This window comes from Melopsittacus undulatus, chromosome 9 (genome assembly GCF_012275295.1).
Source record: "Melopsittacus undulatus isolate bMelUnd1 chromosome 9, bMelUnd1.mat.Z, whole genome shotgun sequence".
Classification (NCBI taxonomy): domain Eukaryota; kingdom Metazoa; phylum Chordata; class Aves; order Psittaciformes; family Psittaculidae; genus Melopsittacus; species Melopsittacus undulatus.
The window spans coordinates 41,127,344-41,153,303 of NC_047535.1; the positions used below are offsets into that span (position 1 = coordinate 41,127,344).

The following is a 25,960-nucleotide window of genomic DNA, read 5'->3' on the forward strand; positions in this document are numbered from 1 at the left end:
GCCCCGCTCCCCGTGAAGAGGCGGCGCGGCAGGGCAGCGGCCGCCGCCATGCAGCCGTCGCACCGGGCCCCGGCGCTGCTGCTGCTGCTGCTTCTGGCCGCCGGTGAGTGTGGGCTGCGGGGGTTGGGGCGGGCCGGGAGTCGGCAGCGGGTGTCGGTCCCTTCCCTTAGCACCGGGGTACCCGCGGGGGCCAGGTCTCCCCCTCTCGTCCCCATGCCCGGGCAGCCGCCTCCAGTCATGTGTCGGGTCCCCATCGCATTCCCCCCACCCCGCCGGTGATTTCGGGGTACCGGGACCTGTGCGGGGTCCCCATCTCTCACCCCGGAGCTTTCCGTGGGTACCAGGCGCTGACCCTACGGGCATCGGACCCTTAGGAGGGACCGGTGCCAGCGCCGGGACCCCCGGGTGGTGACAGCCGAGCCCCGGGCTCCCGGTGCGGGTGGGCTTCACCCTGCGGGGCTCCCGCTTCGGGGATGGGGCACAGAGCGCTGGTCCCTGCGGGGGGGGGACCGGCATCACCCTGGCCAGGGCTGCCCCGAACCCGCCTTCCCTTGCACTGATGCCTCCGTCTGGCGTCGTGGTGATTTTGCGAACTACCGCGAAACTGGCACAAAGGAATGGGGGGAACCGCAAATTGCTCCGCGTTTCCCCAAGAGCCTCCTCGTGTACTGGGAGGCGAGGTGGGGTGCCAGGGAAAGGCGAGGGAGTGCGGGGATAATTGTGCTTGGAATGGTTGTGAAGGCTCTGCTTCTATTTATAAATAGTCTGGGGAAATTGCCCAACAAAGGCATCCCCCCAAAGACCCGTGAGGCTGAGGCTGCTCTTTTCCTCCCTATCCCTTTTGTCCAGGATTGCGCTTAGTGTGGAACAGGAGTTGAGACCGGGGACATTTAAAGAGTGGGGGAGTCTTTGTCTTGAGTCATCCTGGCAGCGAGGGATGGGCTGCTTTCCCAACCAGCCGCGGGCTTCCAGCACGACCGAGCTGTGCTACGGTGACATCCAGCCCCCGGCACATCCCTTGTTACCCCCATCTCCCCAAAACCTTCACGGGGGAATGTGTCATCCTCGGAGCTGCTCTGTCCGTGAGCTGTGTGCACGGTGCCTCGAGCTGTCGGCTGGGGCTCCCGAAAGAGAAGGGATAAAGCCTTTTAGGATTGTGAACAATAGTGAGCTTAAAGAGCAAAATGGATCAGAAAACCTGTTGGGGTTTGTGCCAATGCTCCGTGGCACAGAAGCCAGAAGCTTTTCCAAAGCTGAGCAGGGAGCCAGTTTTGTGGCATCCTTCAGGCAGGTTGTCCACATTAGGGAAAACCTCGGGCACGGCTGGCAAAGGTCCTTTAGCCACATCTCAGCAGGAGACCCTCATCCCCCCCTTCAGCAGGAGCTTCTCTTCAGAGGAGAGCAAGGTGCATGGGGGAGCTGCTGTATCGCTACCCACAAGGGTTGGCTCTATCCCCATCACTTGAAAGCTGCATTTGCTCTGGGGAAGAAGGAGATGGACCTCGTGGTGGCTTTAAAAGGACCACAGCTGACAGTGCTGTGCTGATGGGAGGGCGTCTTTCCTGTTCTGCTGAGGCTGCTGGAAACTTTCTAGTACTGCTGCCCAGCTGGTGGTGATGTGGAGGATTTGGGTCCTTGGCTTCCCCTGTGGCACAGGGAGCTGTAGGGATGGAGGTGAGGGACAGCTCAGTTCCTATTGAATGGGGATGCTGGGGCTTGTGGCATCTCTGGGGGCTGGACTCAGTTGGCCATGCATCCCTGGACACCTGGATCCCTGCCTAGGCAGGAGGTCAGAAGTGGAGATGCAGCCTGCTGGGAATGTATACATCAAGCCCTGTTGTGTTAATAGCTCTGCTCAGCAGTTTAGGATCTGGTCCAGCCTGGAACAATTCAGTGTGCTCCAATCCCGAAGGATGGGAATAGTTAAAACCTGAGAGCAAACTGTAAGGACTGAGTGCAATTCTTGGGTGCTTCCCAGGGTCGGGAGTGGGATGGGCTGATGTGGGATCAGTGCCCATCAGGCTGCTGGGTAGCACAGGTCTGGCAGAGCATCCCTCCAGGCTCTGGGGTATCTGAGCCTCTTTGCTTTTGCACATAGGAAAATGATGTGGTTGAAAAGAGAGGGAGAAGGGAGGGATTTGGTCTCTTCCCTCTTGCTGTCTCCCCAGGTGCTTGTCTGCATGTGGGCTATTGAAGGCTTTTTTTCTCCTTCTGCCTGCTTAGATCCTTGTTAGCGTTGTGTGAATGAGCCTGTGATGAGGGAGTATAAATCAGGATGGATGAAAATTCCCTGTAGTCAGTTTTTCCTTGGCCTCTTCAGTGCCATAAGGAAATGTTCATTTAATTATAGGCATCAGGGGTAGAAATAACTACATTAAGCCCTCAAGGGGAAGCTGCCGGCGATGAGCTGCACATCAGAGCACACAAAAGTTTCTTCCCCTGCCTCAGCGTGGGAAGCAGCTCCGGCATTTTGTGGATACCTGGATGAGCAGCAGCGGAGCATCAGCCCTGCTGCAGGGATGGGGGATGCGGGGAAGGGGCATCATTGCTTGCAGTGGGTGAACCCGCTTCCCATCCATGCTGGCTGCTGAGACACGTAATCCCAGCAGCACGGAGAGGCTGTTTGTCATCCACAGAGGCAGAGCAAGCACATGTGCTGCTTTCTTCAGAGGACCAGGGATGCTGGCAGGGAAAATGTGCTGTGCTGGGCCTTGGGTCCACCCCTGGTTACCAGGGTTTGGATGTCCAGGATTGTTTTGGGGATAACGTTCTACTGTTGGGAGCCAGCTTTGCATCCTTCTCTCTGTGTGACCCTGCAACCACCCTCAGCTCTCCCTGTCCTGCCTGGTGTGTTGTGAAGGTCGGCAGGACCCATATGTGTACCCTGGGACTACCAGACCTTTGCATGAGCTTTTTGCCTAGGGTGCATTGAGATGGTTTGGAGGCGGGGGGTGAGACTGCTGCATGGTGTGCCAGCGTGTGACAGGGTGGTCATCACTACTGCTGCAGGGGCTGGAGCAGAGTGTAACCATTTTGTGCTCAGTGAGTTTTAAGGACCTTTTGGGATGTAAACGGCTTCTGTTCTATTTTGATGGGTGACTGTGTCTTGATGGAAGTCCCTCCTGCATCTGCAGTGGTGCTTGCTCTGCCTGGGCAGGGGGGCTCAGAAGGTGAAGCAGCCACCAACCTTTATGTGGTGTGCTGGAAGTCAGGCTGGGCTCTGTGGGGTCTGTGGTCCAGGTTGGGACAGAGTGAGAAGAGGAAGCACAGGCTTGGCACGGGGATGCCATGGAATGCTTTGGGCTTGCAAGAGGGCAGAGGAACCAGTGGGCTGTGGTTTCTCTCCTGGACCAGTGGCTTTCAGCCTGTGGTCTGTTAACCCCAGGGGCTCTTTGGAGGCTTCTGAGCGGTGACTGAGGAAGGCAGATTCACTGTGCTGTGTGCAGCTGTCTCCCCAGAGGCTGCTGCATCTTCCCCTGCCTGAGCTGAAACTGCCACTGAGAGCGAGAGGAGCGGAGCAGGCGCTGCAGCAGCACAGGAGGGAGGTGTGAAGGCTGCGAGATGATGTGGGGAAGGAGCGAAGGCAAAGAGTCTGGAGCCTGAAACCCTGCAGGGCTGTGGCTCCCAGAAGGGACAAGGACAGCTTGGCTGAGATGCTGTGACCTGCTTGTGTGGAGTCATCTGTGGAGATGGGTGGTGGAGCTCAGAGCAGTCCTGGTGATACTGATCCTGGAGGTCAGACTCCTGGTGCCCATGTGCTGACAAAGGGCACGTCTGCATCTATCTGCTTTTGCAGTGCCATGCCTTTGCCCATGGATGTACCTGGGTCTGCAGGCTATAGATGTTCTCTGCTGAAATGCCAAGGGAGCAAATGGTGTTGGTGCTGTGCAAGGTAGTGCCCATTCAGTGCATGCAGATCCTGTGCTAGCTGTAAAGATCTGTAAGAGCTTAAAGATGCTGGCACAGCTACTGTGTACTCCAAATCTCACTCTAAAGAGTTGCCCTATTGCAAAGGCTTATCCAGTTGTGCCTTGTCCCTCTTGGTGCAGGTTGCTAAGTGTATGTGCTCCAAGTGCTTTCCCCATTGCTTAGAGGTACACTCAGCACGGGCTGTGTGGGAGCCGGATGTGGTTCCTAGGTGAAGCATCCCAGCACAGGTATGGTCTGCAACTCTGAATTAGCACCAGAAAGGCTTGATCTGATACATAGACATCCATGTGCTTCCCTGTACAAGCTATTGAGGTCTGGGCTGTAAGATTCCAGGTGAGCCTGGGGAAATCAGCTTGGAAGTCCTTGAACTGCCTTCGGTTGGGATGCTTTTTGTTATTTAAATTGCTGTTTTGTTATGTTCTGGGATTGCTGTATTCCATGAACTGTTCTGCCCTGGGGCCTCTCCCCTCTCTGCCCCTGGGCCCTGCTCCCTGGTTCCTCCAGGGATAGAATATCCCTGGCAGATGCTTCCCTCATCTGGTCATTGTGTTTCTGTCCTAAGTGATTATCAGTAAATGACCCATTCCTGACCCAGCTCTCCCAGGAAATAACATTGTTGGGTAACTGGGTTTGGGATGGTCTGGAAAGGGAGGTCAGTGGCAGCAGGGCCAGATGGACGTTGTTGTGGCTGCTGAGGTGACAGCACCGAGCTGCTCTGTGCCCCCTCCCTGGTACCCAGAGTGTGACTGCACCTGAGTGCTGTCCTACAGGCTCTGCTAGTGAGAGATGGGTGACTCAGAGCGTGTGCTCCAGGTGAGTGCTCTTCCCTTTGCAGGCACCGTGGTGTAGCCACAGCACAAGGGAAGGAGAGGGAAAACCCTCCTTCAGCTGGGCAGACTAAAGGGCTCACCGGCCCCTGTTAGGTCAAGCCGATGCGATGATGCCTTGAGGGGTGATTGTGACTTTCCTTGGAGAGAAAGCTGAGGTTTGCTTGTTGGTAATTAAAAAGCAAGTGAATTTTCAGGGCAGTTGGACACAGTGGCAGCCAGATCCCATCTCTTCTCCCCAGCTCCCTGCTCTCATTTCAGCTGGATACAGAAACGAATTATTTCCTCTTTCATTTCTAGTCCTCTTCAGTCCTGGGCCAGCTGGGAGCTTTCCACCAGCTGTCCCAGCCCATGGAGAGGTTGTGCAAAGGGATAACGTGGTTCTCGGTTAGTGGAGAATATACTTAGGGTTCTTTTAGCATTGTTTAGAAGTGTAGAGCTGCTCTTGTTTGCAGCACTTGGGGCGCGCTGGCAGATGTGCTTCCCTTAGATTCTACTGCATCCTTTTCATGCTGCTGAGCAAAACTCCCCCATCTGCCTCATCTGGGGTCGCTGCACTGAACTGCGCTGAGCTGGACAGGGTGAGCATCTCCGCTTCACCTTGGAGCTGTTTCCTGAGGGGCCCATGGGATCAGCACTACCAAACCCACTTCATCTGCGCGCCCCTGGCTGGCTCTTGTCCAGTGGCCTTGGGAAGGTAACACCGAGCTGTTATTCCCTGTGGAAACCACCTCGTTCTGCTCCTTCCAGCAGGGAAGCATCTTCTGCAAGGTCAGCGTTGGCTCCACGCGTTGTCTTTGTGGGTGCGCGCAGCTGGAGGGCTCACAGCCAGCGCCGGAGCTGGTTTGGATGCTCCTTCTCTGCCTTTGTTCCCTCCACCTGCCTCTCCCACTTTCCCTTCTTTCTCCCCCTGCTGTGTGTGTGCTCCGGGAAGGGTTTTCCTCCCGTGCTCAGCCCCAGGGCTGGCTCCCTCTTTAGCATGCAGAGCCTCCTCTCCTCCAGGTTACGCAGAGGTGCCACAAAAATAGAAATGAGAGACAAACGCCCCATTGAAGCAGCTGGCAAGCCCTGGCTCCGTTCCCTGCTCCCTCCCATCTACACTTGCAGGGCTTTATTCTGGTGCTGCTTTATTCCTATGGCTCGATCTGCCTTTTGGAATACAAAACTGGGAAACTGATGGCTGGTAGAAGGGGACTAATCCCTGTTCCTCACCCTAGGAGGGTAAGGGCCACCCACCCATGTCTTGGGCATTACATTTCTCCTCTCAGCTGTGCTCCCTGCCTCCCGCTCAGCTCAGCTCCTGCTTTCATTCTTTCTTTGCCCATTGACAGCTGTGTTGAGCTCCTTTATGAGATGCTTGGAAGAGAGGGGGACGGTGGCAAACCTTGGGTCTGCTGTTTAGCACCTCAAGTCTTTGAGTTCTTGCTGCTGGTGCAAAAAGTGGTGTCAGGATGCTGTCCGGAGAGATTCTGATTTGTATACTGGTGCTGCTAGCCCTATGGCATTCAGGCTGGTGCTGCTGGCACAGAGGGTTCCCCCAGGCCATTCTCAGCATCCTATGCCTGTGGGTCAGGTCCCAAGGCATTGAAGCATTGTGTTACTCCAGATCCACCCTAGGAGAAACCTGGCTTGCTTGGTCTGTGTCTATTAATGACTCATTCTTAGCGTTGAGGTGGTGTAGCTTTATCTTAGGCTGAGGAGAGCAGAGCATCCCAGTAAACAAGATAATGCAGCTTAGGGGGTTTAACTGGGTAAACACTTGAGAGTTAAAGGAGGGTAAACAGAGGATCTGAGCTTCCCGCGTGGATGGGATGAGCTCTGGATGCCCAGGTTCACACGCCACAAGAGGTCTGCTGTGGCAGTGTAGGCACCATCACGTTGGAGCTGATGGGGACTGCCCTGTCCATGCTGTGCTTGTGCACAAGAGACTCTCATTTTGGGCTGTGGTCTTCTCCGTGTGTGCAGCTCACAGGGAGCTGTTCCATCCCCAGCGGTGCTTTGGTTGGCTCCGTGATGCTGCAGAACCTTCCTTCCCTTCCGATACTGTACCTCTGTTGCCATTCCCTGTCTGTGGCTGCGCTGGCCTTGGATCAATAGAACAAAATAAATGAGCTGGAGACGTGCTGAAGCCTGGCCCAGGAGGGTATGGGAAAGAGTAACCAATATTGGATTGTGCTCAGTTGAGAGAAGAGTGGAGAAAGGAGGAGAGGGTCAGAGCAGGCAGAAGGCTCGAGAAAGGCATTTCCAGCTGCCAGCATTCCCAGGACAGCTTTGGGAATCAAGCTTTTTGGGCTACAAGCCAGTGTTGTTGATGAGCACACTGGGGCCAGCCCCTCTGCCGCTGCCCCATAGCTCATCTTGGCACTTGCCTGGATCTGGATTGAGCCTTCTGGGATGTGGAGCTATGGGATGCAGTGGTGGGGAGGAACCCCAGGAGGTCGCCTGGCCCTGTGCCCTTGCCTGGAGGCAGTTCAGCTCTGCTTAAATCACTTCAGGCCACGTGGCTCCAGATCTGCATGCAGTGTCCAGGTGATGTCTCAGCAGTGCTTTGGCAAATCTGTTTCTAATACTTGGGGACTGTGCAAGCAGTTCCACACCTGCATTCCAGTGATGCCGCAGTGATGTTCCTAATGCGGGAATTTCTCCTCTTAAGGCGTTTCTAATGGATGGTTTTGGGATGTTTGGTGCTGCTTCTCGAGGTGGTGCCTTCTGTACTATTTCTTTTCAGACTATTTGTGTTACTGCCGTCCTTGGGATCACCATTAGCTGCTCCTATGGTCCTTCTGTGCAGGCAGGAGTCTCCTCCCTTTGTGTCCTTGGCTGATTGCATTGTGATGTTCTTAGCTGTTGTTCCAAGGACACTTAGGGAAATATTGAAGACCAGCAGCTTCAAGGAGAGACCTTGAGGAATTCCATTAATGGCCTCCCTTCAGCACAAGCCTCTCCTGTTTTCATATAGCCAATGCCTTACTGATTGTTGTCTTGGTTTTCCTGCTCGCTGGTGCCTTTGCTCGCCTCTCCTGTAGTTGTGTACGAGGCACTGTACCTTGGACTGGGGAACAGCTGGATTAGATCTGCTGCGTTTCTCTTGTCTAGCAAATCAGTTCTCAAAGACAAATACCAAATTAGCCTTCATTTCAGCTTATTCAATTAGTTCAGTTCAGTGACTAGCTCATTAAGAGAAGGATGAGCTGAGGAAGCAGGAAAACTTGTCCTTTCCTTCTGATCTATGAATAAAAATCAGCTGAGAGAGGATGAGATCTTGGAGCTTTAATGTGCTGAAGAACAGAGGGCTGGGAAGCAATTGGTTCAGTTCACCCAAATGAGATACTTTGCTTGCTTAACAGAACTGTTTTAAATGGAAAGCGTGTTTTGGTAATCTCATTTTTTTCCCTTCTGTCTCCCTATTTGTCATGGTATTTATGGGTTGAAGAAAGCCAAGTTCCAGGTGCTGTTCTCTTGCTTTTTGATTGAAGTTCAATATGCATGTGAATGTACCTTGACACAAATCACAGTTAAAGTCTCATCTAGGACTCTGGAGGTGTCAGTCAAATGTTCTAATAGATCAAATGGAGATAACAAGGATGGAATTGGTGCAGGAGGAGTGTGAAATGCAGCCTGCCTCCCTGCTCAGTGTTCAGTCGCTGACTGCTGTTGGCATCTGACTCCTTACCTGTAACAGCCCTTCCTTATGACAGCAAAAACTGGGAATGCAAAATGCAGTTGAACTCAATGACTTTAATAGATTTCCAGCCTGCTGGTTTGAAACATGCTTGATATTGGTGATGTGAGTAATTCTGTTTTACATCAGTCTCCCTGCACATAATACAGCTGCGGGTCCGGAGCACCAGGGTGAAATCGTGCCTGGGGGAAGTCAAGTAGGAAGCTGCCATTGACTTCACAGTGCCAGGATTTCCTGGTTTAAGGAGCAGACATCCCACATTCTCTCCAGGAAGGTGGTGATCAACCCCATGGTGCTTCCAAAGAGGCAGAAAGCCTTAGAGAAGGTGAACCTTCTTTGTACCATTGAAGAGAGGTGCCCAGGCTGGATGGGCTCTGCACCAGCTCCTCCTGGATGTGAACACTCTTCATGGTTGTGGATGTTTCCCAAAATACCCCAGTTTTCCCCATCAGCTCAGAGCGCAGCCCATCGGCAGGCAGGGTAGGCTGGGCACAGCAGCTTGGCTTGGCAGGAGCAGCAGGGAAGCTCAGTGAGCATCAGTCCTATTTCTGATATAGGTTTACTCATTATACAGGGACCTTGCACCTCTGCCTTGCCTCCTCGGAGGAGACAACCGCCGATGGCCTCACGTCAACGTCCCTGCTGGAGTTTGCCGTGATGCCCCACCTGGAAGCCATGAATTCCCAGGAACAAGCCAGCCCGGAGCCTGTGGAGCCTGATCTTACCCCTGTCTCTCTGCACGCTGCCCCGGGATCGGGCTTTGCCAGCGAGGAGAATGAGGAGTCCAAGATCCTACAGCCCCCGCAGTACTTCTGGGAAGATGGTGGGGAGCTCAATGACTCCAGCCTGGATTTAGGACCCACAACAGGTAGGTCATTTTGAACCCATTCCTCCTCCCTGTGCTGTGGGGTTCAAGGAGGTGGAAGGATGCAGGGATCCGTGCTCCTGCTTTGACACAACTCTCGCTAAGAGGGCCTGAGATTAAACGTCAGCTCTATTTTCTCACCTCAGTGCCTGATGTGTCCCCAGTGAACCCTGAGCAAGCACAGGCTTTAGAAACCGAGTTACAGCTGAGCCTTTATTCCTGAGCTCCTATGGGTTGGGAGAAGCATTGCCTCCACCTAGCTTCTCATTGCCTCATGCCCTTCTTTCCCTCCTTCCCCCTTTTATGTTCTCTTCTCCCTCCCTTCTTTCTGTTGCTGTCAGTTAAGCGCAGCCTAAAGGTCTCAAGACCAAGTCCATCTTGGGGTTTGAGTCAGAGCTGGCTTCCCTTGGTTAAACTCTGCTTTCCTCACTCCATGACTTCAGGGGTGATTTGACCTTAGAGAAGACAGCAGGTTTGTCCCTTGGGCGGCTGTCCTATTGCCTCCTGCTTTCTTCCTGAGGGGACTCATGGCCATCATGAGCTGTGTTAGCGTCTGCACTTGCTTGCCAGTGTGGGGTGTTTTGTGAGACCATTGAGCCCCCTAAGCCCCTCATTGCTGTCGGGGGAGGGATGTGAGGAAGGAGGAGGAGGAGCATTGCAGGGTTTCCAGTAGCTTAGGAGATTATTTCACAGTGCTCCTACTCTTAAATGTCATGTGGGGCATGTATTAAGTGTTACCCTGGGGCCAGGCTTCAGCCTCATCCCTCCTCCCTTACCTGGCATCGCTGCCTCCCTGCAGCAGGTCCGACTGAGGTCTGCAGTCACAAAGCACGAGCCTTGCTTGATCTTTGCTCCTGTTTCTGTGACCTTAACAAAGTCCTCACTGAGGGCTGTGCCTCACTGCCAGCTGGGACACAGGACACGCTGTGCAGGGCAGGGGCCATCCCAAAGCCCTGCTGCTGAACTCCTCTTGCTGCCCTGTGGCTCATGTGGCCCTGGGGCACTTACGGTCCTGGCCATGGGGAGCTGTGCTGGTGCTGGGGTGGATGCTGCAATGGACCTACCAGTGCATCCTTGGGCTGTGCTGTGGTTTAGCCTCTCTGGGGCACTGGCAGCATGCTCAGCAGCGCTGTTATTTGTGTGCCAATGGGCACCTGCGTGTGCTCAGGCCTGGACGTGACTTGGAGGCCAGCGTGTGCTTGTGCATTGAGAGGAGCCCGAACCAGCCTCGCCTCTTGCACGTGCCTCCTCCCATCTGCATGCACAACACGCTCCCCTCTGCTTCCGTCCTCGCCTGCAGTGCTTTCCTCCATGAGCAGATGTGCTCTTTCAGCTGTCCTCTGCACATAGCCTAAGCAGTGCCCAGCTCACCACTGCTGGGCTGCCCAGCACTGCCTTTACCCCTGGCCGGAGCTCGTGTCTCGCTGGTGTTTCAGAGCCGTGGTTAATAGAACAGTTTGAATTATTCAAGAGCTGGGAGCACATTTCTCCTTAAAATTTAATTAGAACCCTGCTGTGTGTCATTTTACAATGAAGGATATTGCAATAGCATCCCTCAACTGGACAGCCCTCTCCTGTACGAGAGGTGCGCACGATGGGCTGTGTGTGCGGCAGATCCCGTGCGATGCCTGGTGGAGCTGGGTGATGACATCTGTTGGGTTATTTGCAGTGTAGAAACCCATGAACTGGTTTCAAGCAGCTGCTGTTTAAGGAAGAAAAGCTCATGGTGTAAGTTTTCCTGTCGTGGAATTTCTCTGGACAATGGTGGAGTCTGGCAGAGGTGGTAGCTCTGTCCCAGGCACAGATTTGAGCCCCTGTATCAAGTAAGGCACAAAGCAGGATTGTGATAGTATTGGAGAGAGGAAATTCCCTGCTGTGCAAGGAGACCTGTGCTGGCTTCTTTCTGTGTTTGGTGCCTGGAATTGGTGATGTTAGGCCAGATCTCCTGAGATTTCATAGAATCATGGAATGGTTTGGGTCGAAGGGACCTTAAAGCTCCTCCAGCTCCAACCCCTGCCATGGGCAGGGACCCCTTCCACTGGAGCAGCTGCTCCAAGCCCCTGTGTCCAACCTGGCCTTGAACACTGCCAGGGATGGGGCAGCCACAGGTTCTCTGGGCACCCTGTGCCAGCGCCTCAGCACCCTCACAGGGAAGAGATTCTGCCTCAGAGCTCAGCTCAGTTTCCCCTCTTTCTATGAGGCACCTTTCCTTTATTTTACTGCTGTAACGTCCTGCAGTCCGTGAGGGGACCCCTCTGCCTTTGTGTGACTCGGGGGCTGCAGGAGGTAACAGCTAATAGCAATCTGCAGCTGCTGCTCTGGGGCTTTAAGTGCACTCAAATATCCTTTCAGAATACTTTGGGAACTGGTGTGGCATCGGGGGTCAGCTGTTAGAGACAGCAAACCCCAGTGGCAGAGCACAGCTCAGCCTGGGGCTCGGGGCCCTCTGAATAACCTGCTTCTGCTGGTTTATGCTATGGAGCAGTCATTCTGGATTGACACCAGCCTGGGAAGGAGCCTGAGATTGATCTCACTCTGTCTGAGCGTGCACACAAGTGTGTGTGTGCTCACCCGTGCACAGCTGCTACCCTGTGGGGCTGCATATGGGAAAGATGGATTAGCTCTGGTGGGAATGGGGATGCATATCCTTATGGAAAGAAGCAGCATGTGATTCATACTGCAGCCAAGAGGCAAGTCAGCGGAGCTGTGAAGCTGCTGCTTCTGCATCCCACTGCCTTCAGGAGCTTCCCAGGGTGTTGTTTGGGTTTGGCTGCTTTGATTCCACTGTGGTATCAAACTGGCCTGAGCCACAAATTAACCCTTAAGACAGAGAGGACCTGCAGGGACTCGCATCTCCCTTCTTGTCCTCCTTTCCCTTCTTCCCACCTGCCCCATCTTGTTTTGCCTGGAGGTTTCTAACCCCCATGCTCCCTTCTGTCACACTGGATTTCCTGAGCAACAGATGCAACATCTCTTCTAGATTTAGGGCTAGAAGGTGGGTGCCATGGGGGCTGCAGGGCCCTGAGTTTTAGTGGAACAGTTACATGGTGGCATATCCACTCTGGGGAGCTCCATGGTTTGCCCCTCTCTGTGTTCTCCTGTGGCTCAGAACACACTGCCCCATGTGTTCCCTTTCCTCTAGGTTGGGGCATCCTAATCACTAACTGCTAGGAAGGGAGGGCTCCCGAAAGCTGATGTAAGTCTTGTGAATGGAGGCACTCAGTGCTTCTCCTCCCTTGCCCAAAAACTGGATCTCCAAGGATCACAGGGCAGCATCACATGTTGCCATGTGCTGGGCTGGCACAGAGCTCAGTTTGTTACAGCCAGGGTCTGCTCCTCTAGCTCCAAGGCTCTGCCCTTGAAGACCAAGGCTTGTCTGTGCTGGAGCTATCAAATCCGGTATCACAGCCTGCTGATTCACTGGGATGGCATGTGGCGATTTTGGGGGGGGGGGGGGGAATTGTAATCTTTTAATCATTCATAGCAATTAGCAGAAGGGGTTCCCAGCAGAGCACAGGTGAGGGGTTGCAGGTCAGACAGGTTAGAGGATGGCATTCAAAGAACTTTTCTGACCAGCTAACAGGATAAAATCTCTTCCATCCCTAACTCTGCTACAGTGAGATTCCCTTCTTTCTCTGATGAATTACTTGCTTCTGGCCAGAGACATCCCAGCATCTCGCACCCTTACTGAAATCTGCTGCCTCCTTATCCAGACTGACAGCAAATCTGGTGTTCTTAATAGCATCTTCAGCCCGAGCACTAATGAAATGAAGCACCTGGTAAAGGCTGTCTGCATAAGGAGCTTAGTGCTGAGCAGCCGCCTGCCCCAGCTCTGCTCCTGGCTGCCTCTTGTTTGTGCCTTGGTTTAGTGACCGATCCTGGGACGAGCCACCTCGACCAAGATGATGGCAGAAGCTGAACTGTGACAAAGGGTTTCTCTGTGTTATTCTGGTGCAGCCAGCCCTGCCTGGCTCTCTTTGGGTGCCTGGTCTCTATCTGAAGCCAATTCCAAGCATGATAAGACCTAACCACTTTGCTACCATGGGTCTCTCTTTTAACTATGATCTCTCTTGTGTGCGGGCCTGTCTTGGAGTCATGGATAGTACCTTCTCCTAGTTCTGCAAGATGAGGGTATTAGCCCAGACCGGCTCAATTCCAGCACCAGTAATTGCATTTTGCCTCTTTGAAATCCCCCTGCAGAGTAAATCCAATGGAATACATCTCTTTGCAGTAAGCCTCCCTGCTCTATACTGCAAAACACTGAGCAGAGTCTGCCTTTGAGCTGGCTGTGTTACAGTGCACCTCACCCTTCCCCAGGTTAGCATGTGCTTCAGGAGGAATGGTGCTATTGAGCTGGGGGGGGAGCCCAGGAGTCTTCATGTCTTTATTACAATGCCTTGTAGTTATCAGTAATTCAATCACTGGATAACATGATCTTCCAGTTGAATCCAATCAAGACCTTATGGTCAGGTTGTGTGGTCATCCTTTTTCTGCGCTGTCCCAGTTGCCAATAGTGCAAATCGAGGGAACCTCGCAGGGCAGCAGCTGGGAGCAGCTTTCCTGAATGGAGGAGCAGCAGAACTGGACTGAATTAATGGCTGGCTGGGAATCTGCTCTGGTGCAGAGCCGAGGCTCGGCCCATCTGGTGTCCGGGAAGTTCTGTATTGATGCTGGGGGAAGCAGGACGTGGCCTGCTCTTGCAGAGGTTTGGAGCTTGTGTTCCCCTCTCCCAAGGCAAATCATCTCCCCAGACAAAGGGAATGCATTTGTGTGACCCAGCCCTGGGCTTGCTGGGAGATGCAAAGGGCAGGACTTGGAGGGCTGTGCAAGATGCTTCCTTTAACGAAGAGCCTGAGGGTCTTTGTAAGAGAGGTTGGAAGGGAAAAGCTGGGGAGGGGGATTGGGGGAGGCAAAGCCACTTGGATGCTGCAATATGAGCAATATTCACTGCGGGTAGAAAGCACTGAGGGGTGAGCTAAGGCTGTTGATGGCAGAGAGGTGAGGTGGAGGTGTGGAATTTCAGATGGGTGAACCAGCCTCCCAAGGGGATGGGGTGACTGAAGCTGCCCCCTGTGCTCATCTGGGCTGTCCCTGCTAGACTGGAGAGGCTGGGACAGTGCCACGGCTCCATGGGCAGTTCTGAGCTGTCCCCCTCTGAGCATCATGGCAGGGATGCTCTCTTGTGTGTGGCTGGAAGGGGTTTGTGGCATTTCAGAGATGCCCAGGGTGATGCAGGGTCTGGGCTAGGGAGGAGGATTGGGTTTGCTGTGCTTTTGCTTCTCTTCCCTAGTATTTCCCCTTTAGCTAGTAACTAACTCCTGCTACCACTACATAGCTTTCCGAATCCCATCCGCAATGCGTCTCTGGGTCCCAGCCTGATTCCTGACACTCAAAACCTCACCTTAAACACACCATATGTCAAAGCTGTCCTTTATTATTGTCTCTGAAAATGCCTGAGGACAGAAAGGAGTGGAGAGAATGAACACGTGGGTTATCCCTAGGGAGAGTGGGTTCACTGGGATGTGCAGGAGGTTGCGCTGCACTTGTCAGATGGGATTGTTCTTTCTCTGTGGCAGGCTACCTACTCTTAGAGGGTCACTGCCATTGAACCCCATCTGTGGCTGGACACATACAACGGGGCCAGCTCCCTGCCTTTCTGGGTTCATGGTTACTTGGGATGTGACATGAAGTCCTTTGGGTCTCGTTTTAGATTACAACTTTCCTGCTGCACCTCGGAAGGCCGGGCAGAAAGGGAACAGGACACGGGTGAAGGACAACTGGGCACCAGCCACTGTGCAGCCATCGGCAGAGCTTGTTGATCCCGACTCGCACACACCGTTCTCCAGCACACTGGAGGAGGAAGAGGGGCTGCTCCCCATAGAGCACCCCAGAGGAGGAGTGGAGAGCTTCCAGACCTCCGGGCCAGAGGTTACATCTGCTGAACCTGTGGGCCAAGAGGACTCCTTCTCCCTTCTCTTTTCCACAGCCTCTGCCAGGCCAGGAATTGTGACTGAGGCCGCCACAGGAGAGCAAGAGGAGGATTCTGTTTCTGCAGGCCTGGACCTGGGCAGTAGTATGGGACCAGGTCTTCTTCCCGTGTCCTCTGTGTTTTCACCTACTGTTGCTGCAGGGTCTCCCAGTGATTCAGAAGAGTCCTTTGAGGTGACAGCTGGGGACACGTGGGCTGTTGGAGGAGCAGATTCGGAGCTGACTGTGACTACCACAGGAGCAGAGCTTGCAGAGGCCACAGCAGAGGATGATGGGGAAGAGCTTTCATCCAGAGAGGAGATCTCGGAGTCCACGGTGGGGTGGGAGCTGCTGGAGCCCACGGTGTTAACTGAAACGGAGCAGACAGTGGAAACACTTGTGGGGACACCCTCTCCTGCAGGCAGCTCCCTGCACACCCAGACTTTACCTGGGAGTGAGCAGCACCACACTTCATCTGCATCGCCATGGGACAGGACTGACGAGGCTGTGCTGGATCCCATTTGGAATGACACCGAGCCAGCCACCGAGACTGCAGCAGCAGAGAGGAGCTTGGCACCACAGGCTGGGGACTCCCGCATGGCCGTGCTGCCCACGGAGATGCCCTGGGATTCAGCACAGGTAACACTGGGAGCACGGGGTGGGTGCGAGGTTTAGTGTGGATAGTTGGGAGCATCCCTTTCTGGGGTGTGTTTAACCCCTTAAACCACACCCACATGCCTATGTCTGGCTGGTTAATGTAGCTGCTGCTGTTAACCCTGCCAAAACAGGGGTTTGGGGTGAATTTTCCACAGTTCGGGGTATCCATCCTCCTGCTCCTTCCCATGCAAGCTGCTGCACAGAATCCTGCTTCTAATAAACACCTGCCCTCTGGGGCATGCATGGCAGCGAAAGCTCCTTGTTTCCTCTGCCTGCATTATTGGAAGTGTCAGGACAAAAATGGCCCTAAGGATTTCTGGAATGGGACTGAGAAGGAAGTGCTATTTTTGCTGGTGCTGCCTGCAGGGACCAGCTGCAGAGCAGGGTACAGCAATCTGTGAGGATGCTGGGCTGGGAGAGCCTGGGGCAGAGGAGGTGTGAGGTGAGCTGCAGTGCCCAGGTGAAGCAACCTGGTTGAGGATAGACATGCAGCAGGAGCTGGCTGTGGGAAAGTACCAGGGAATGCTTTTAATACTGCTCTCTGCCCCTCAGTACCCAGGAGCATGAGCAGGTCACTTAGTCCCTCTGTGCATCCTGTCCTGCCTGCAGAGCACTGCCCAGTTTAGGACTAGAGAGGGTTTTGTGTTCAGTGCTGATCCCATATGGAATCAGGCTGCAGGCTGGACAGCTTTCTACTGAGTGTGAGTGCTCCTGCAGCCCAGAGGTGGAAGGAAAGCTGGGCTGTGCTGGCACAGTAACCTTGTCCCTGCCCTGTGTGGTAGCACTGGAATGGTGATTCCTCCTCAGTACAGAGCTAGAGGACAGTTACACCCTTTGAGAAGTGCTTCTAGCGGGTACATCACAGCCCCTTGGCCCTTTCCCTTGTTTCAGCAGGAGAGCTGCATTCTCTGCCCAAACCCTGCTCTTTGTCTTGTCTCTCCAGGTGATCTGCAAAGACTGGAGCAACCTTGCGGGGAAGAACTACATCATCCTGAACATGTCGGATAACATCGACTGTGTAAGTCAACCCGAAGAGATTCGATGGCACAGGGGGAATAGGGCTTGGGGACATGGAGGCAGGCACAGCTCTTGCTGTCTGCTATCACTACAAAACATTCTAAATCACTATATCTCAGCTTCCCTGCAGAGGCTGTGGAGAGAAGGGGAGTAGGACAGAAATATTCCTGTTCTCCAGAAGGGAAAAGGGTGGGTGGAGAGTGATGATTTTGCTCAGTCTGGCACATGTCAGTCTCATACTGGAGTTTTGACTCCCTTGTGGCTGCTAGTCTCTGCCATCAGTACCTGGATTGTCATGAGGGCTTTTAACATTGCACCTCTTGCTGAGGGGACTGAAGTGCGATTCTTCTTCCCTCCCCTCCCTTTTCCTTCCCCTCCTCCCAAGATGTACTAGTGTCCTCTGATGGCTCAGAGCAATGGGGACTCCCCATTTGCAGTGTGAATGGTTTGGTGTCAAGTAGCTTTCACTAAATCTCCCTTAAGTGCCTCTTCTCCCTACCCTGTTATCTGTGTATTATCTGGGTCTGTTCATCAGCCACGCTCTGCTGATCCACTGCCCATCCATCCATCCATCCCCATAAAGCCAGGGTTAATTCATGAGCCCAGAGTCCCTTGTGGGTCCCTTTTAAAGGGGCTCATTCACCTCTGCTGGGCCTTTTATCAGGCACTCAAAAACCTGTTGTGAGGGGCTTGGGGTCAAGGTGCCCTTCATAATTCTAGGCAATGATTATGAGCCTAACAGCCTGAGACCAGAATGTTTCATTGGAGAACTATGGCCTCGTGTGTCTGTGCTCCTGCTTTCTGCAGCTCCTTTGCTGGGCAGTTCCTGTACATCCTGCAGGATGCTGACTGCTTTGAGGGGAGATGAAAAGTCAGTCTCTTCCTCACTTAAGCAAACCAGTTTGAAGAGTTCTAAGTATCTCTGCTACGGTTCTCAATTGCAACTCGGATTGAAAACCCATTTCCTCCATTGCTCTTTCTCCCACCTCCGTGGTTAATTAATGCAAGTTAATTTTGTCATGAATGGTACCTTCCTTCCCATGGTCCCTTGCCCTTGTGTTGGTTAAACCAGTGAAGGGGCAGAACTGGAAAGCAGATGTGCAGATGTCTCAGCCAAATGATGCCTTCGCTATTGAATCCTTGCTGAAAGAAGACAGTGCCAGGGACAGGCAGGGCTGAACTGGTTTTCTACTTGATTTCATGTTTCAAAACAGATTTCCCTGCCAAAGATTTGTGCTGTCCTCCCCTTTATTCAAAGGGACACGTGTTAACACATATTTAACATGAACATTGTTTTATTCCCTGTTTCCCATTACCATGTTCATGACGCTGGAACCAAGCTCTCGTCCTTTCCAATGGTGTCGATGCAGTTTGTTTTCTACCCATGGTAACTTGCTCAGTTTGGGCAACTCAACCCTCTGCTTGTCCCTTCTCTTCCCTGGTTTCTGTATCTGAGCCCTGTGGTGGTGAGATTTGCAGGGTTGCAAAGGGAGAACATACATTGCAGGTGCTATAGTTCGAATTAGTGTGAAAGGGGATTCCTCATGTTTCCTGTTCTAATGCCATGGATCATACAGGAATAGGGGAGGCACTATTCCTCTGAGCCATCAGAGGAACATTTCTCTGTTTCATGTTTCCTATGTTTTGATGATTATTGGGTGCATTACTGAGTCCCACTGAAAAGCAGAGGGACCAGGAGGATGCTTAGCCCCTTCTAGAGGGTTGCACCTTGAGATTTAACACTCTTCATAGTGCCAGGCTCTTGCCTCCTGCAGAGATGATGTCTGTATCACTGGGTTAAGCTGGCAGCCCATTTATCTTCCTAATGGGCTCTGGGCAAGGGAGTCACTTCAGTCTCTCTCTATGGGCACATCTCCCACTCCATATCCCTGGGCATTTTGCCCAAATGCAGGATCTAACCCAGCAGTGGTGCCTGGCTACACCCTGGGAGGTGACCTCCACATTGGCTCATGTGTATTCAGGCTCCTTTGAGCTCCTGTTTCTCGACCATGGACAATTTATCTGTGCTCTGCAACCTCTGTCTTGCCCATCACATCTCATTCTGTCCTCCTCCTCCTGCTCCTGGGCTGAGCTGCTCCTCCTCCTCTGCATCCCCCAGAGCAGAGCCAGGACCTGGCAGCCCCGTGCTGCATCCTCTTGCTTCCCGTGCCCACACCACAACCCGGTGAGCTGCGGGCACCGTGATTCAGGCCCCAGTCATTGGTGTCTCTTCCAATTAGGCCATTTTGGGCACAGGCCTGTGCCTGCCCTGAGCGCTTCGGATCGCCATGGCAACGGGAGCTCTCCATTTTATTAATCAGCTGCGTGGCCCTCACGTTCCCATGGCAACTGGAGACAGGAATAGAAACCCGGGAGCGGGAAAGGAGCAGCCGAAGGGTGACTGGAGCATGTTGTGGGGCTGAGTGGCACCCGCTGCATCCTTCTTACCATAACAGCACCTCAGCACTCCAGTGTGCCAGGGGACCTGGGTTTGGCATTGTGTGGGGTGTATGGAGACCACAGGAGCTGAGGAGAAGGGCTGACGCACCAGGACATGTGTGTGGGTCCAGCCTGGGATGAGCAGGGGAGCACTGGACCAGATTTAGCATTGCTTTTGGCCATGCAGTTGTGCCAGCCCTGTGGTGCTGCTTCTGCCCCATCCCCACCATGTGGTCACCAACGTGCTTTTCCTTGGGCAGGAGGAGTTTCGGCTGGAGAAGGGTCCCCAGCTGCTGGCCCTGGTGGAGGATGCCTTCTCCAGACAGGCGGATGGACTGCAGGACCGCTGGCTCATCTCTCTGAGCAAGCCCAACGAGAACGACAAGCACTTGCTGATGACACTGGCAGGAGAACAGGGTAAGTGCTGCAAGAAGGAGCCTGCAAGACCTCCATCCTGCTGGGGATTTCAGACTGATGGGTATATCTGAGCTACCCTGAGCTGAGCAGCGCTGATCTCTTCCTCTCCTTCTTCACAGGTGTCATCCCTACAAAAGATGTTCTTATGGCACTGGGAGATGTTAAGAGGAGCTTAGCAGAGGTAAGAGCCTGTCTGCCTGCCTCCATTTGTTAAGACTAGCTATACAATTAAAATAAGCAACTTGAAAGCTGGGAGCATATCTAAGCCTAACCAAGTGCAGGCAAACAGATGAGTCAGACACTTGGCAAACTCCCTTCTCCCCTCTGTGGTAGCTGCCAGGCCATCAAATGTCTGCTCCCATTAAGAGAGTAACTATGGGTTATTCCCTCCTTGCTTTTCTGGCTTGGCTGTGAAGCTGCTTTTCACACATTCGTTTTGTTGGGATACTTGGTCTTATCCCTTCTACGCTATTGCCAGTGGCAATGTGGGTGCTGCAGAGCCCCACATTGGGCCCTGCTCACCCTACGGCTGATTTACACGCACTGCCTGCTCTCAGGCTTTGCTGAAGAGGTGGGAGAGGTGCCTGCACTAGATGAGACATGTTCACACACCCTCTGCCTGCAGTGCCAGGGTCTGCATTTCACTCCCTTAGACAACAGTCTACACAAGGGCAGGCAGAGGAGCAGAGTTTAGGGGTGCCAGGCTACCCTGCCAGCTGCCTCTAGCCCTCACGTATTCCCTTCTAACCCTGGGCAGCTTGGAAGAAGATGGAGATGAGGTCAAATTAGCCCCATGATCTTTGACTTTGTCTCATAGGTCTTAGGGACATGTAGGCACCAAGGGGTTTATTCTGCTTGGATGTGTTACACTGTTGGAGTAATTCTGCTGGTTTGAGCCCCTTGCTGGCTGTCTGCTCACAGGCTTAGGTTTTCACCCAACCTATCAAACTGGTGCAGTTAGGCAAAGCAAACAAAGTGCTTGGTGTGCATTGCTTGGCTTGCACCAGAGAAGGTGCAAAAAGCCAACCCAGTCGTAACTGGGTAACCAAAGTATCAGCGGCTGGAAGAGTCCAGGAAGGATTCGTGTTGGTGCCAGGTGTGATTTGCCACTGTGCCCCTGTGCAGGCTTCCTTGTCTTGCACATAGGTGTGATCCTTGTGTAGGTGGTCAAGGTATGATTGTGCCTACTGTCATTTGCTGATGTGTCAGCTTTCATAGAAGATGGTGTTCTATCTAGTTATGTGCCTTCTAGTCACGTAAGCCAATGTACACCCTGACTCCCCAATGCTGGCTTTTAGTTCTACTCGCAGTGGTGGTCCTGTACTTGGACCCTGGAAAGTCTAAACAGGATCCCACAGGATTTACTGTATCCCTTCCTTCCTTCCTTCCAGATTGGCATCCAGAACTACTCAACCACCACCAGCTGCCAGTCGCACCCCAACCAGACACGCAGTGATTATGGGAAGCTCTTTGTGGTCCTGGTGATCATCGGCTCCATCTGTGCCATCATCATTGTATTGGGGCTCATATACAACTGCTGGCAGCGACGCCTGCCAAAGATGAAGAACATGGTGAGCACTGGATGGGCGGAGAAGGTGGCTGAACTCTTAGTTGGGATGGAGGGGATTGGGAAGTTGAAGGAGATGGATTTCCCTTGTCCACTTAGCTGGATACACTGCTGGAGCAGCAAGGGAGCCCATTCAAGTGTAAGAGATGCAAAGCTGTGCTCTTTACCACTGCGAGGGCTGGGCTAGGAGTAAATGTACCTTTTTGCACTGACCCTGCAGGTGACCCTCAGAGCCTGCTGTGGTTGTGCTCCTCAGCAGCATTAAGACCTGTCCCCCTTTGTCTCCATTTGTGTTCCTCACAGTCGCATGGCGAGGAGCTGCGCTTTGTGGAGAACGGCTGCCATGACAACCCCACCTTGGACGTGGCCAGCGACAGCCAGTCGGAAATGCAGGAGAAGAAGCCGAGTGTGAACGGTGGGAACACCATCAATGGGCCGGAGAGCTGGGATGTGCTCATCAACAAGCAGGCAAGCGAGGACGTGGATGTGTTTGAGGAAGACACGCATCTCTAGAACAGGAAGGGAGGGAACCACCCCCTCACATACACTTGTCTCTCTCCTATCTTGACTGATGGACCACAGGATCAGGTGGCTTCTCAGGAACTTCTTAAAGGCTTGGAAGAGGTCGAGTCTTTGGGGAAGTTTTCCCAATGGAAGTCCTGAGCCTGCATCTGAGGCTTGGAGCCAGGAGGATCCCTGAACAGAGGGAAGTGGGAGGGGTGGGTTTGTAGGTCTCTGTGTGTGTGTTCCTATCAGTAGCACCAATGCTTTCATCGCCTTTAAATGCACTTACTGTAGCTCTCTGGTAGTGGCTGAGAGTGGCTGGGCTTGAGAAGCAAGGTGGAGAGGCTGAATCTGCCAGCTGTGAGAGTAAATTCCCTTTGGGAGTGCAGCTGGAATTCTGGCAGCCAGATCCTGACCCTGAGACCATGCTCAGTCCCTGCAGGTGCAGTAAAACCTCTGCATTCTGGGTGGAGAGCCAAGACTCAGTGAGGTCCTGGATAGAGGTTGCCTTCCACAGGTGAAAAGAGGTTTTGTAGTGCCCTAGCACTCAGCTGCTGGTGAGGTGAGCTCTTGATACTGGGGAAAACATCCCTCTGTTATCTCATTTCCCCCCCACACCACAGACAGCCACATTCCCTGGTCCAGCTCCCCAGCTCCAGGCTGAGTGTGCAGAGTTTGAGCACTTTACCCTTGCTTTGACTGATTGCAGAGAATTCAGTGCCATGGAGCAGCATCTTAGCTGGAAATCCACTTTAGGTCAGAGAGTTGCTGGGAAAGGTCATTTAAATGCCTCTTTCGTGCAGTAGCCTGTGAAATGAGCAGCAAAGTATCCCTGTGTGTCTCAGTTTTAGAGTCCACCCCTATTTTCCAGGGTAGTTTGGTTTCCATGGGTCTTTTTGAGGTAAGTGCAGACTATTGGGGCTTTTTGAACAGGGAGAGAAGAAGTCAGACACAGATAATTTTCTAGTCCTTTTGTTTCCTCCTCAGCATCCTGCCCTGGGGGGGTGTTTATTGTCCCACCTGTGAAAATCAGGGTAGCATCTTTCCAACCACTGAATATAAGCAAGTGTAAAAGCCAGTTTGGATGAGATGAGATCTAAGAGGTCCCCAATGAACGTTGCTCAGGAATGCCTTGGGTAAGTTTGAGGCTCCAGCTCCTCCCTGAAGGTGTGTAATAAAAGGCACTTGAATGCATAATTGTGCTCTGAGCCCTGCCTAAACTCAGAACTGCTGTGGAGCCTGAGATCCCAGAACGTAGTTTCTCCTGTCATTGAGGGACTTGCTTTGGTCAGAGACAGCCTTATTCCTGTTAGGTGATGTGTGTGCTTGCTTACTGCAAGGTGCAGCTTTGCCTTTGGTCTTTAAAGGAGCCTTTGTACAGAAAGACCCCAGATGTGCAGCCTGATGCTGAGCCTGTAAATCTATCCCTGTATGTACAGATCTTTTTAGCATGTTCACCCCTGGTGTGGGTGCCTCAAGTCAAGGTACAGAGTCTGCTGGTTCATTTTGCATAGCGCTTTGCATGCAGACTGAATCACAGATCACCTCGATGGAGGACCACGTTGCTATCGGTCTTTTAGGGATTCATGAAAGGTGACAATAGCCTTTGGTTTCCTATCCAGATTCCGGTTTCCTATCCAGATTCCAGTTTCCTATCCAGATTCCAGTTTCTAGTGGTTTTATCCCACCTCCACACCTTTCCCTGTGTTACGTAGGAGATGGGATCATCAGCTCCTTTTGGATCTCGTTAGTTGCAGCGATGCTCAGAGGAGTTCCTTCTCCCCCCCATCAGCTGACAAAGGGGGACAGTCCATGGACATGGACATCCACCCAATGGCCCTTCTCTGACCACCCTGATGGCTCCTGATGAGCGGGATGGGTCTGTGCAGTGGAGCTGCCCAGGTTCCATGGCTGTGTTGATGGCACTTTGGGGCTCACAGGATTCAATGTGAGTTGTTATGGTACAAGGAGTTCATTAAAGCATGGAGTTAAGATTTGAGTTTGTATAGCACTTAGCATAAGGAGGCCCTTAGGCACTGTCACCATCTCAGTGTTTCTAAGTCAAATAGTCCTCATTAAAGATGTTTTTAATGCCCAGTGGCTATTAAAATAGTAACACCACTGATAGATGTGAATCAGTTCACCCACAAAACACTTCCTTGGTGCCCATCATCACCAAGAGCTGCTTTACTCCCCTGTTTTCTCTCCACTTTACTAATCAGAGAGACAACAAGGTGCCGATAAAGCAGTGCTGGTCTCAGCACCTCCTGATCTGGTGTAAAGTGCTCAAACTTCCAAGAAGCCAAGGGGGCTTTGTGGGCTTATTCATAAACTACCAGATTCTCCTCCTTTGCTCTCACAGCTTCTTATGGCCTCAAGTTTTGCAGAGCCTATGGAGCTCTCTTCTGTGTCCAGAGCATCCAGGTGAACTTACGAGTGTCCAAGGGTGGCTGTCATGAGGCTGCAAACAACTTTCTGCTGTCTCTGGCAGGGTGCACCCAGCTGTATGATCTCCGTTTAGCCCCTGACATCCCTGGTTAATAGCATTTCACTTTAGTCTGGTGATACTTTTCCTACCTTCTTTCTCTGTACCGTGTTTTTGCACTAGGCAGATCTTGTTAAGTCGATTGCACTGTTGTCCCTCTCCCCCAGCCCTGCAGAGATGGGTCATCCCTGACCTGCGGGCTGGGGAGCACTGTGGAGCCCGCTCCCTCTTTTGTTGTTCAGCGCTTGGGTTTCCAGCTCTGCGCAGGGGGGATTTAAAGAGAAACTTTGTCTTAGCGTTTGTAACGGGAAGCTTTTCTATCACCTTCATGTAGTTACACTCCTTTTTAACAAAACCTCTCAAAGCTGGACTCGGAGCGGTGTGCCCGGCAAAGCCAGGCCTGAAGAGCCGTGTTCCCGGTACTTGGACATCACCGTGGGTCCCATCGGCCAGCCGTTAGATCGCACTGACACCTGGTGGCTGCTGGGAGGTGGAGACGGAAAAGAAGACGGACAAAAAGGACTTTCTCCTTTTTCTTTGGGTATTTGGTTCCTGTGGCTTGCCCAGAAGTGTTGCCTGCTTTATTAAGGAGGGGCTTGCACCAGGCTCCTGTGTGAGGATGTCCCCTTATGCAGAGCAAGGAGATGGGATCATGTTGCCCACCTGTCTAGAACAGCGCCTGTAACGTGGAGTCCATCGTGTGCTAGGGCTTTGCATCCTGCAGAACACCGTAAGGATCCCTCCAGGCAAAGGATGCAGCGTGAAATGGGTACATTATCATATGGATTATAGCAATATGACCGTAGAGCATCGCAGCAGGACCCCACCACAGCCACTGCCAGCAGCAGCAGCTCCCCGCTCCAGCCCATCTCCGCAGCCATGCAGGAGCACTTTTCCTTCACAGAGGGTCTGGGACAGCTCAAACAGTCAGAGACAACATCCACATCATCTGTGCTCATCATGGGAGCCTCATGGGCTCATCCCAGCTGACAACCAGGCTCCCAGCCCTTCTTTTCACCACCCTCATTCCTGCTGGACCCAGACAGCTGCAGGCCCTGCCTGCTGCTCGGGATTGCTGCCGGGGAACACTCAAACACTCTCGTCCAGCCCTGGGAGCGACAGGGTTGTGGTTTTGTTTTCTTTGCAATAAAACACACCTCCTGGGTGCTGAACACTGCCCCAGCGCCGTGCTTTGCTTGGGAGCTCATGTCTGCCCTGTCTGTTAACACAGTTTTGGCCGAGGTCCCTCAGTTCCCCCTTGGGCTGTGGGAAGCTGTTCTCCCTGTGGGGTGACATCCTATCTCCATGGGGTGACATCCCAGCCCCTTGGGGTGACATCCTGGTGTGGATGCTGTCTGCCCTATCCCCATGGGGCCAGCCTAGGACCCCTCTTCCCTGCTAGGGTGGCTCATCACAACCCCCTCTTCCAGAGCAGAGCCTCTATGTGTGTGTGCATCCCTGAGCCACGTGTGTCCTGGAGTGTGTGTCCCCACCAGGTCCCTGCCATCCCACATGGATGCTGGACCCCATGCCATGTGTTCCAGAACCCCGTCCCACCCCCTTTCTGGACCATTCCCCCCTCAGATGTGTTGCACAGCATCTC

At 53.1% G+C, this 25,960-nt stretch overlaps 1 protein-coding gene across 1 annotated transcript; it reads left to right on the forward strand.

Annotated features, from left to right (window-relative positions):
- Positions 1 to 25,534, forward strand: PODXL2 (podocalyxin like 2). Its single transcript, XM_034066400.1, has 8 exons — positions 1 to 103; positions 9,014 to 9,307; positions 15,015 to 15,910; positions 16,872 to 16,946; positions 19,645 to 19,801; positions 19,921 to 19,982; positions 21,193 to 21,372; positions 21,672 to 25,534. The coding sequence occupies exons 1-8, from the start codon at positions 49 to 51 to the stop codon at positions 21,879 to 21,881; spliced, it is 1,929 nt and encodes a 642-aa protein (XP_033922291.1). The 5' UTR covers positions 1 to 48; the 3' UTR covers positions 21,882 to 25,534.
- The last annotated feature ends 426 nt before the right edge of the window (positions 25,535 to 25,960 follow it).

Excerpts from the sequence above, each read along its gene's own strand:
- PODXL2 (XM_034066400.1), top strand. The coding sequence starts at position 49 with ATGCAGCCGTCGCACCGGGCCCCGGCGCTGCTGCTGCTGCTGCTTCTG. Across the intron at positions 104-9,013 it reads GCTGCTGCTTCTGGCCGCCG|GGACCTTGCACCTCTGCCTT; the intron begins GTGAGTGTGGGC and ends CTCATTATACAG. Across the intron at positions 19,983-21,192 it reads TTAAGAGGAGCTTAGCAGAG|ATTGGCATCCAGAACTACTC; the intron begins GTAAGAGCCTGT and ends CCTTCCTTCCAG.